This window comes from Taurulus bubalis (genome assembly GCF_910589615.1).
Source record: "Taurulus bubalis genome assembly, chromosome: 2".
In the NCBI taxonomy this organism is placed as follows: Eukaryota; Metazoa; Chordata; class Actinopteri; order Perciformes; family Cottidae; genus Taurulus; species Taurulus bubalis.
In genome coordinates, this window is record NC_136590.1 from 4,394,323 (window position 1) to 4,407,137 (window position 12,815).

Genomic DNA, 12,815 nt, shown 5'->3' on the forward strand with positions numbered 1-12,815 from the left:
CATCTGTCACCCATCTGTCAATCACAGAGGCCACACCCTCAATTATGTCTAACCTTCAGCCTTAATATAATAAAAACAGGGGAATTATATACAAATTCATCCCCCGTAAAGTTGTCATGAAAGGAGAAATTAACTTTAAATTACAAAATAACTTTAAATTATAAATTAATAAATTAAATTAAGATTTTTTTGTACCAGGATGTAAACATATTTCTGCTGTAAAGTTGGTCATTTTAAAATGGAGGTCAATGGGGATCATCTCGCCGTTAGAGCCTCACGTGGCAAATCGAAGAATTGCAGTCTGTGTCACTTCCTCTTTGGCTCCATTTCTCCGCACCGGCGGTTGCCAGTTTAGTTAAAGTGGGTATTTGTTGTATTTGCGCGACTGTGAACATAACACAACCGATGCAAAAATAAATTTGGGTCGAGAAACACTGAATGTAAACACAAGTTTTGTTCATTTACAAGAAAACTCCACAGGGAACTTTTAATCAAAGTCCAACCCACAGAGCGGCAGCAGGAGCTCTGATTGGCTAAACTCCAGCCAGTACGCAACAAGCCGGACGACCAATAATATTTATTCATTTGAGCGAATGTTGTGTGGCACACTCCAGGCTTCATCGTCTTTGTTGACTCAGCTCCACTTCTTCAAACTGAAATTACTCATTACGATAAGGAAAAAAGAAAAATCCCACGCAACGTGTCGTCACATGTAGGTTTTCATTTTTCCTTTCACATTCTCAAAAGCCATTCCAACCCTTTCATTTTGTACCTACATATACAGATATACATATACATATACATATATATATATATATATATATATATATATATATATATATATATATATCATATTTTTATTAGCTCCCTGACAGCATCTACTGTATTCTATCTGGAGGAAATGATGTCTCCCGTAGATACAAAATACGATCTGATTTACCATGTTAAATGTGTCATATATTCTGAAAATGTACAGTATAAACAATAAATATTCAGTGATTTTTTTATCCTGATTGATGTAAATACAGAGAAAAAGAGTGATTGGGCGTTCAACCTGGTAGTTATTCTCCTACATCTCTAAAACATGCATTCCTGTTTTACGACAACCAACAGTGCAACATCATATAGTACGATTACCAAACACACACACACGCACTTTCCAAAACGACGTACTGGCACACTCACAGTAGGACGGGAACTTCGGGGGTTGTTGCCACCACACGCCAGTGCGAGGCATTTCAAACTGACACCCCTGAGGAACGTCAGATGGGAGACAAACAGAATGTTGGAAGGACGGATGTTCGGCATGTGTCGTTCTTCCTTCTGAAGAATTCACTCATGAGAAGCAGCAAAGAGCCCTCGATCCTCCCAGCAGCCCGTTTCCAGTCTTGTGTGTGAAGTTAAAGGCAATATTGCAAGTGAGTAAAATAAGGCAAAAAAGAAAAGAAACATTACATTTAAATTAAATAACAAACAGCATAAAATGTCAAATTAAGTGTCTGAGCTCCCTCGTGTGATTTCTTTTAGGTGTGCATTTTGTTGTTGTCATTTTCTTAAAGTTTTTACAAGTTGGCCTCTCTGGATCGAGTACAGGTGAGGCTGAAGTAATCCAGCTGGAGAGGTGAAAGGTCAATGAATGAGTGACTGGTGGTCTCAGTGGCGTCATAGCACTGTGCTCTCGGACTCTTCCTCCGGCTCCGCTCTGCTGTCGGTGGATCCAAACAGTGCCAACGAGTTCCTGAAGGTGGAGATGTGGGGCAAGTCAAAAATACCGTCCAGGTCCAGGTTGATGATGGGGATGTCCAAGTTGCAGAGAGAATCTGACAAGAAACACATAACAGGGATGAGCGAGAAAAAAAAACACACTGTTGATTTGGGTAGAAAAATAAAATAAAAGGGAAACAGATGATTCCAGATGTGGTTTCATCGATGCTGGATGATGTTACACACAGCGGGCGGGTCATCGTAAATTCAAACCATCAGGAATAAATAAAATGAAATAGGGGTGCACGATACACAAAAATGTGGATATCGTGCACCCTATTGTTTTCATGTGACTCAGAGGTGATCAATGACTACCGTAAAAGTCGGGTTACAAGCCGCTACTACCTTCGGTGGGTATCCCCGCTGTAGCAAGCTAGCGCTGCTGCTAGCTCCCCGCTGCTGCCGCTAGCTCCCCACTGCTGCTGCTAGCTCCCCGCTGCTGCTGCCGCTAGCCAGCAGCGCAGTAGCAGCGGGGAACCAGCGGGGACACCCACCGAAGGTAGTAGCAGCTTGTTACCCGACCATTACGGTAATCAAAACCACGATCAATGTAGTTAGTTACACTCACGTTTGAACTAATATATTGACCTCAGTTAAATTCAAAATTGTACAGGTTTTTGTGCGATGACTTCCGCGGTGTAACACGTGTGATGAACAACGAGAAGTGTGCTGACTGAGGAGCAGCGGTGGGCACAACACTGTGGAGTACGGGGAGGGGGTATGGGGTGAGACGGGCGAGGGGCAGTGACTGTCAAAAGCCAGCTGGAGCAGGGCATTATGGGTAGGAATCCTAAGGGCAGAGGAGGTTGGAGGTTTTCGGCCCCGGCCTGTTTAGCCCACACAAGCCATGCATCGCGTCAGTCTCAGCCGCCATGCAAAGGCCGACCAAACGGGTTCAAGCCGGACTGAAAACAGCCGCTGTATGTCGGTGGATACGTAAAGAGGTCAAATGTGTCTGGAGGGGTCTGCGGGGCGGGGAGGCTCGAGCACAGGAACTCCTGCTTACCCCAAAAGTCCCTCTCACACACAGAATCACACTGAACGAGAGGCTCATACCGCTGCAAGTGAGACAATAAGAGCAGTCAACAAGAGGAGAATTAGACAAACCGAGAACGCTGAGGAAAATAAATAAGAGCATCAAGTCCAGACATAGACAACATAAAGATAAACAGGTTTTAGTGCAGATTTATTGTATTTAATTTAAATAATTATTTTGTTGTAGCTATGAGCACCACAAGCTGAATGCCAGAATGTAAAAACTATCTTAACGCTCCAGGTAAGATATGTATATTTCATTTTGGGGTTAATTGTCCCCTTATATCTATATAAATATGAATAAATTATATATATATATATATATATATATATATATATATATATATATATATATATATATATATATATATATATATATATATATATATATTTACATTCGGTCAATGTGCTCTTTGCCAACCGGCGGTGGTTCATAGAGTACAACATTTTGTCACCTTGACATGTAAATATTCGGGCACTGATGGGTGGATATCTATCAAATAATATGAATGTATTTGTTCCAAAAGTCACTGTTAGTTATCTTGTAATAGCTGGTTGGTTGGTTGCACTGAAAAATACAATATTATTCTTAAAGTAATTAGCGTGTTGAGATAAATCCAGAGGAGTAAAACGCAATGTGTAAATCTAATAAACTAAAAGCATACGAGTGAAATTAAGATAAATTTCAAGGTTACACGCATGTTGTGACCAGTTTCATTGCGCCTCACCTGTGGACATGCTCTCCCCGGGAGACAGCCCGTCCAGGAGGCCCGTGGAGTGGTCCAGAGGCTGGGGGCTGGAGCCGGGCGTGCTGGGGGGCTGAGGCGGAGGCAGGCTGGGCCTCTGCCGCGGCGGCTTGGGGGTCGGCCGGGCCTTGGTGAGGGTCCCCGCCAGCGAGGGTGGCGAGGAGAGGGACGGGGTGCCGGCCATCTGGATCTGCCCCGGGGAGCCGATGGTGGCGTAGCCCTGCGGGTAGCTGAAGCTGTATGGGGACGGCGTGCTGGGAGGAGTGGGCGACAGGCTGACCGGAGATGGCTGACCCGTCGACTGGTCGGACATGGCACCCGACTGGCAGTACGGGACTTTGGGCGGGATCGGGGCCAGCTTCTTCGCTGCGAAGAGACCAGAGAGAAAAATATGAATATCACCAGAAACTGCAGGAGAGCAATGTAGAGGATTTAAACACGTATTTGGGTGATGGAAGTCTTTGTAGCATATTTAAAAAGGGATACTCCAGTGCTTCTATTGTACTTTAGCAGGGTTCATACGCATTTTGACCAATTTCCATGGCTTTAAACCAAATTTCCATGACTTTTCCATGACTTTAAACCAGATTTCCATGACCAAACATGTTGTGAAATCTGGGTGTAAACATGAAAAAGTGAGTAAATTGTAGTATTTAAACTAACAATGAGAATGCAAAGCATACAGTAAACCGTAAATGACACAAATGAATGAGAGACAATAGTTTGATTAAAAGAATAAACATTTATATAGATGCCTGTATGTATGCCTGCTTATATTTTGAGCGTCTTTCTTTTAAAAGCATATTCATTATTTCAAACTTAGTGTAATTGAACAACATGAATATAACACATTTACATGACTTTTACAAAACTTTTGGGATTTTATTTTTTTCAAGGACTTTTCCAGAAATAACCATTTTAAAATTCCATGACTTTTCCAGGTTTTCCATGACCGTAAGAACCCTGATTAATTAAATTGGGAGGCAAGAGACGGACACCTTTTTAAATGTTTCAGTCAGACAGACGGCTCGTCCAATCATTCAATTCAATGAATGAAATGATCGGACAAGCTTATTACAGTCCTTAAATTAAAACTTGAGACCGACGTGTTTGATTGGTCGCTTGTTTACAAATCGATGTGCATGTTTCTGAGGCTTTCAAAAGTCGTCAAAAGTCAGTGGCTGAACTCTGATTAGAGAAGAACATGAAAGGCACCCCGGGGTCCTCGTTACCTCTCCTCAGGGTGAGAGGACTGTGGTCCGACGGCCCGCAGGAGGTCAACGACCCCTGGAGTCCCTTCTGCCCGATCACCGGAGACAGCTCCTTGTTCTTCAGAGTGCTGAGGACACACACACACACACACACACACACACACACACACACGGACACACACAAAGGAATGACAAGCTGCCTCATGCACATCTCTCTCTCTTCTCTAAAAATAATATGTCAATAAAAAGAGAGCACCCATAGTTCCACGGGTTGCAGGCGAACATGAGCTCTAGAATGCCGTGCAGCGGAAGCCGTTCAAAAATCCCAAATAAACCCCGATGGCTTAATGAATCTTCCTTTTTTTTCCCTTTTTTTTTTTACGGCACAGTGCAGCCAGAATGCCAATGAAGGTCGAAACGTAACCAGTTTGTACTCTGACCAACTCTCAGCAGACGAGGCATGAATGGATGGTTGAAGCTGCAGGCGGGAGGGAGGGAAGGGGGAGAGGCATGAGCATCTTTTTGAGGTTCTGAGCATCTTTTTGGGGGTTCAATATCAAACCTGATAAATCCTTTAACTGCTTTACTTCCACACACATTGTGTTGTTTCCTAGGTCTGCTGCTGCTGACTGGGCCCACTGGTATGACTCATTAACGCCCACTTCTTCCTTTTTCTTCTTTATATAATGGCATGCACTGAAAGCTTTGAACTTCCTTTGTTGCCTGGCAACCGCCTCCTGAAATATCCAGGCAACGTGGGAAAGTTACGAATTGCATTCACGGCAATTATATTTAAAAAAGATGGATCCGATAACGCCGTTTCTTAAAGAGAATTGATTTCCATGATTGACGGATCGACAATAAATAAGAACAAAGAACAGGTGGGAGGAGGGGGAGCGGGGGATCTTAATCTCACCCATCCCTCTTTCCTCCTCACCCATCCCCTCTTTCCTCCTCACCCATCCCCTCTTTCCTCCTCTTTCCTCCTCACCCATCCCTCTTTCCCCCTCACCATCCCCTCTTTCCTCCTCTTTCCTCCTCACCGATCCCTCTTTCCCCCTCACCATCCCCTCTTTCCTCCTCGCCCATCGCCTCTTTCCTCCTCTTTCCTCCTCACCCATCCCTATTTCCTCCTCTTTCTTCCTCACCCATCCATCTTTCCTCCTCTTTCCTCCTCACCCATCCTTCTTTCCTCCTCTTTCATCCTCACCCATCCCCTCTTTCCTCCTCAGCCATCCCTCTTTCCTCCTCCTCACCCATCCCCTCTTTCCTCCTCTCCCTTCCCTCTTTCCTCCTCACCCATCCCTCTTTCCTCCTCCTCTTTCCTCTTCTTTCCTCCTCACCCATCCCCTCTTTGTGTGTGAGTACGGGCGGGTTCAGCAGCGCTCTTGTATTTACCTAGTCCGCTTGGCTCCTCTCTCCCGGCTACAGGCACAGGCGGCCCACGGAGGGGGAGCATAGAGGGGGGTGTTTTGGGGTTTGGGGGAGAACAGGTCGTGGCGGGTGAGAACGAGCGGGGGTTTGATGTAAAGGGCGGAACCGTTGGTTTCGGCCGCATGCGAGGCGTCAGACAGGGAGGCCTGCTTGGGCAGGTGCAAGGAGTCGGGTTTGGGGTTGGAGTTGACGTCAAGCGGCTGAGGGGACGGGCAGAGGGAGTGGGGGGGGCGGGGGAGGGGTGTGGCCGCGGCGGCAGGAGGGCGGGGACGTGCCGGGGGCCACGGACTCGGGGTTGGGAGCGACGGGGCGCATACCCAGAGGTGCTCGGGTGTAGAAATGGTGGTGGGGGAGCGAGTAGGAGGAGCAAGAGGAGGAGGAGGAAGAGGAGGAGGAAGAGGGGTAAGGGGGAGGCGGCCTCTCCTCCTCGGGGGAGGGGTAGGCGTAACAGGAGTCCGACCAATTGGAGGACGCATCATCCGAGCTGCAATGATAAACACGTCAATGTTTCTTGGGGGACAGAGCTGGAGGTAAAGTGGAGGAAGTCATTCATATCTAGAGGTTAAGAGCAGTGTGTGTGTGTGTGTGTGTGTGTGTTTGTGTGTGTGTGTGTGTGTGTGTGTGTGTGTGTGTGTGTGTGTGTGTGTGTGTGTGTGTGTGTGTGTGTGTGTGTGTGAGGGGGCGGGGGGAGTTATTGATTTGTTAGCTTACGTTTGGGAGGAATATTAATTATTGTGTCAGGAGGGAAAAGTAAGGGCTCGGGTGGGGACATAACAGAGGAAATAAAGAAGAGGTGCTCTATGGGTTTCAAATCACAGAAATGAAATAAAACAGAAAAGTCACCTCATCCATTTCAGGGCCTTGCGACAATGGACTGTTATGCTGTTAATGATGCTCGGACTAATGACAAGAAAACAAAACAAATACACAACTCATGCACGTGCAGCAATGACCTACTGCACATATGGACCAACTTTGTTACGTTAAAAAAGTGAAAATCATCCCATAACATACAGTAATGACAAATAAACAACAACACAAAGAAACTTAAAGAGCAGTCACAGAGTCTGACATGTCATGCTTCATCGGAGGTGAGACACGGAGATGATGGTGAGCGGTTCGTGGGGTGGGGGAACGAAAACGTGGAGCAGACAGAGCTGTTCTGGTGTCAGTTGCAGGGCGCAGCAGTAGCGGTGTGGGAGGTGGTGGTGGGGTGAAACACGAGGACGAGGAGTAAAGGGGGGGCACGACAGCCTTACCTGGCTCGGTCGCTGTTAGTGGGAGGAGGGGTGGGGGGCTGCTCGGGGGCGAGAGCGTCAGTGGGCGGGGCGGGGGGGTGCACGCTTGGTGGCGTGGAAGAGCTTTTACGCGAGGAAGACGAGCCCCTGCGCGACACCCAAGTAGTGTCCATCACCCTGACACCCATGCTGCAGTGGGACAAAGATGCACAGCCAGTCAAATCAAGGGAGGGCGGGTGTGTGTGGTTCTGAGGGTGGGGGTCATCAGGGCGGCTAGAACGGGACAAGCTTCATTTGAACCGTTATAGGATAGAGGCCTGACCCTGGATCAGCCTGTAGGGTCACTCTGCTCCACCCACACTTGTATGGGCCTACTGATGATCCTGAGCATGCAGGAGCAGAGCACAACATTCTATCTACACATCGTTCTGCTTAAATGTGTACCGTAAAAGCCGGGTTACAACCCGCTACTACCTTCGGTGGGTGTCCCCGATGTAGCAAGCTAGCGCTGCTGCTAGCTCCCCGCTGCTGCTGCTACTACGTCCCCTCTGCCCGAGTCGGGCGTCGAGCCGGGGCTGGTCCCGCTACCTTCGGTGGTTGTCGGGGACACTAGCAGCAGCGCTAGCTGGCTGCAGCGGGGACACCCACCGAAGGTAGTAACGGCTTGTAACCCGACTTTTATGGTAATTAATTTGCTTTAAAAAAAAAAATTCTCCTGCAAAAGATGACGATGCATGAGGAGGGCGAGATGGTTAAATCTTTCGATAACTGCAACGCGAGAGCAGTTTGGATGACATGAACAAGATGAAGACGTTATGGTCCTTTGGGCATTAAAATAACAAGTATACTAAAAGAGGTAGTTTGACGCTTTCTAGTCAAGCATCAGATGAGAAGATTGACACCACGCTCATTCAAAACTAGCAGCCAGTTAGCTTAGCTTAGCATAAAGACTGGAATCCACCAAATTATTAAAACACATTAGATCACGTTTGTTTCTTACGGACCAAAAACAGACCCGAGCACTCTGAGATTCTTTTGAAAGAAAAGTGTGGTACAAATGAAATGCATTATTATTATTATTTATTAGAGCGGTGACTTGTTTTTTGTCTTTTAAGTCAAAAGTCTTCGTCCTGATTGTTTCACACAGTCTGCTATATAAAAAAATATCTAATCAACTCTGTAATAAACAAGACATATCAGAAAAACACCATTCGGACCATACACTGTGATTATTATATATTCTTTTTCCTTACACCTTTTTTCTTACACCTTAACGCTGAACTTTATATGATAAAATTGATCAGATATTTGCTAAAGTGCAGGTGCGAGGTGATCCCTATATGCAGACATCGACCTACACAACCCAATACATTCCCACATCTGGAGATACATACAATACAATATAAACAAAAGTGGGAGCACTTTCATAGAGGATCATAGTGCTGCAGAAAATGTCCGTAAAACAGGAAATGAGTCAGCATTTTTTCCCTTCCTGTTCCCTCATCTGAAAGTCAATGTGTTTTCTGAATGTGTTTCTGGTTCGACGTCTGAAATAATGTGTTTAACACGAGCTGAAAAGATTTTACTGTTAAGTTCTCCGATATAAAACAGGTCAGTGAACGCCCCTCTGGTGATAGAAGCTTTTACATGAGACGACTAGACCTCTAGTCCTCCTTCAGCTCAGTGGTGGAGACGTGAAGTCATGTGACCGTGCTGGAGTTCCTTATAGGCTAACATGAAGTCATGGGACCGTTTATAAGCTAACGTGAAGTCATGTGACCGTGGTGGAGTTCCTCTTTAGGCTAACGTGAAGTCATGTGACCGTGGTGGAGTTCCTTATAGGCTAACATGAAGTCATGGGACCATTTATAAGCTAACATGAAGTCATGTGACCAGGGTGGAGTTCCTTTATAGGCTAACGTGAAGTCATGTGACCATGGTGGAGTTCCTTTATAGCTGCGAACGTTCGCTTTTTACACTTCAAACCTCATAAAAGTGGTGTTTATGAACAAAACCTGTAAGTATCATGAATGTTTGTTTGCTGCGGAGATTATTTATTACAATGATCCAAGATTTGTGTGGAGGGAACCGGTGCGACGTCAACTTCCTGTTGGCCTGCGGTGCTCTAGTGACACAACAGGCTCGTTCGAGATGAGTCAGTTCTGAGCAGGATTGATTGCCGCCGATCGCCGCGCAATGCATGCCGGTTAGATTTGTGTCTGACTTGCTCCCGACTTGCTCTGACGTCGTGCACACGTGGTCAACGATAATCTCACGAGACATTAAACCACCGATTTTAGAGCCAGGATCCGCAGTAACCCAACAACTGTGTGGCCCAGTGCGTGATGGGAAACGCCTGGCTGTCGCCACATCAGAGAGCTGATTGGCTCTTAGATCTGACAGCAAACACCACGTGTTGTAGAAAATCCTTATTTTATGTGTAGTAATACTTAACGCTCGATTGTTGACTATTAGTCTCATGTTTAATCTAAAAACATATCTTGTGTGGTTGATAATAATAAAGCTTATTTATACAACACATATCAAAACTAGTAGTCATGTATTTCACAGGCAGACATAAAAAGAACAAAGGTTCAATCTACACGCACATTTCTACATAAATATAAATCCATAAATCCCAAAGTGATCTGTAAACTACAAGTAGCCTACAGATCGGAACTGTGTATACTTTGAAAACTGTCCGACTTGACCGTAGTTTTTTGTCAACGCCCCCTGCTGCTGCCGCCTCCTCTCGCCTACATTCCAGGCAAGGCGCAGCTCTTTCGAACGAACCTATTGTGTTGATTAGTGAGCTTTGGAGGTGAAGATGTTCTTACTTTTTGGACAGAACCCGGCTAGCTGTTTCCCATTGCTTCCAGTCTTTCTGCTAAGCTAAGCTAACTGGCTGCAGCTTCATATTCAACACACAGACATTAGCAGAAAGCGAATAAGCGTATTCCATGTTTTTTTAAATGATAGTAAAGACAATAACTAACTTAACAATATCGAAGACTAAACAACAAGAGGCCGTTGTACTCGCACTGAAAAAGTTTATCCAGTGCCTGAAAAGATGCTACTTATGTAAACACAGAAAGAAAGGCCTGCTTTGTCCATCCCCATTTGTCACCCTTCTCTGTTGGAGGCATTGCACTACAGGAGTCCAAGTGTGTCACTTCAGACAGACCGGACTGGAAGCGTTAAACACACACACATGACAAACGACCGACACTTCCGGTCAACGTGCAGCTGATGATGAATAGACCGATGAGAGGATGAGTCGGGGGTGTGAAGGGAGGGGGGGAAGATCTATACTGTACCTTTGTATCTTCCTAATGCTGCGTAGTTAAAGACAGAGACAAGCACAGTGAGGACAGAGAGGATCGTGGAGGACAGAGACCCCCATTAACAGCATTGTTATCAAAGCAGCAGAGGAACCTTTGGCAGGATGATTTTTTTAAGACAAGAGCCAAGATGGAGGAGCGAAATGGGGGTGGTGCTGGAGGGGTGGTGGTGGGGGAGGGGGCTGCTCTCCCTGAAGCGCCTCAGCCTCGGAGAAACCCAGAGAGAAAATTGGAGTTCCCTTTAGCGCTAATTAGGTCAAAGCTTCCCTAATGGACTCAAGAAAATCGTCCGAAAATGTTTAGGAAAATGTGTGTTTTTTGCCAATGCAGTGGTACAACAGTATAGCCAAAAGTATGTGGACACCTTTCTTCTATGTACTTTTTGATCCTTGGCTTTTTTCTTCTCCATGGTTTTGAATGAAAGGACATTTATTTCGTTTCAATGGCGCCTTGTGCACAAAGTCAGGTCCATAGAAACATATTTTTCACAGTTTGGTGGATGAACCGGGATAAAAGATGTTGGTGTCGTGGCCACCGTGAGGAGGACCCTAATGTGCATCCTGAATCCAAAAACATGAAAGTCTGAAGGAGATTATTCCTTTTTGTTTTTTTTCAGACCGTTAAAGAAGATGAAAACCACTTTGTCCAGTAAATATGAAGCTTTAAATCCAGCAGCCGGGTTAGCTTAGCTTAGCATAAAGACCTCAGATCTAAACACAGTACATCCCATTTGATTAGTATAAAAAAACTAACACGTTAATGCTGCAGCGCGCACAATGTGACAAGGAACAAGCAATCACACCCGCTGGATTTTTTTCTTCCATAAATAGATGTCTATTTAAGTAAATATATGCAATCATCACTGTCATCGCTGCACGCAGGTTTTGGTTGCTTAGTAACGGCAGGTTATTCCCCCGCGGAGGTGCACATTTTTAGTGTCTGAACATCAATTAACTTATTTAACAAGGGTGTGCACGAAGTAGAAATGTAAAATCCAACTTTACAACCATGCACAGAGCTAAATCTAAAATCTTTTGTACATAAAAAAACGGTAATTCAAAAGGCAGCCTCACTATGGTTCTATGTTTCCATTGAAAGCTGAGATCTCTCTCTCTCTCTCTCTCTCTCTCTCTCTCTCTCTCTCTCTCTCTCTCTCTCTCTCTCTCTCTCTCTCTCTCTCTCTCTCTCTCTCTCTCTCTCTCTCTCTCTCTCTCACACACACACACACACACGTTTAATATTAGCTGGGCTACTTGTGGCCTCCAAGCTTAGTCTAGCGGCGAGCCCTTATAGACAGAGGGAGTATTAAAGAATTAAAGAAAGAGACAGGAACAGAGAGAAAAGAGACAGAAAGCCTCTAACTGAGTTTCAGTTAATCCTCCTCCACAGCTTGAGGTTTGCCTGATTCCTCATTTCACAGACTAAATGTCATCTTTCTCTTTCTCCTTCCACCTCATAGGGAAACTGATCATGAGGTCACCGCTCACATGTGTCATCAAAGGGGGAATTCTCTGAGGAGGACTGACGTAGAGACCTGTCAATCACCTTGTAGATCCGCCCCTAAAGCATACCCTGCTTTATGGTCTGTTTGACTCTAAATGACCATAATTTACTAAATGAACATCATGCTGTATTGAAGAAGACTTGAAACTAGAGAATGAGACATAAACTCATGTTTACTGAGGGAATAAATCAAGAGAGACTTCCATACAACCCGAGGAGTCAACCTCGTGGTCACTAGCGAGAATGCAGCTTTAACACATGAAGCATATACTTATATACAAGCAGAGGAGTCACCCCGTGGTGGTCAGTAGAGAGAATGCAGGTTTAAGACATGAAGCATTGGCTTCACGTTTCAGACCCGGAAGTTGCTGCTTGGTAACGATACTTCACACATATTTAGGATATTTTTTTAGCGTAATCCCTAAAAACTGCAGCCAAGTGTGTGGAGAAAGTAACCCCAGGAGAGCTAGAGGGGTCGTACCCGTCCTTCTTGTAGAACTCCAGCATCATGTTGTCCGTGGCGACGCTGAGCGGCCGCCGACT

At 45.4% G+C, this 12,815-nt stretch overlaps 1 protein-coding gene across 1 annotated transcript in view; it reads right to left on the reverse strand.

The window, feature by feature from the left end:
- Positions 1 to 1,662: 1,662 nt before the first annotated feature.
- The window catches only part of LOC306753355 (rho GTPase-activating protein 44-like), a gene marked incomplete at both ends in the record, with an annotated part of 58,807 nt that continues 47,654 nt past the window's right edge, over positions 1,663 to 12,815 (reverse strand). Inside the window, 8 exon segments of the mRNA XM_079237225.1 lie at positions 1,663 to 1,820; positions 3,528 to 3,911; positions 4,778 to 4,884; positions 6,155 to 6,420; positions 6,422 to 6,674; positions 7,450 to 7,617; positions 10,746 to 10,763; positions 12,754 to 12,813. Of these exon segments, the coding sequence (XP_079093351.1) occupies positions 1,663 to 1,820; positions 3,528 to 3,911; positions 4,778 to 4,884; positions 6,155 to 6,420; positions 6,422 to 6,674; positions 7,450 to 7,617; positions 10,746 to 10,763; positions 12,754 to 12,813 (1,414 nt within the window).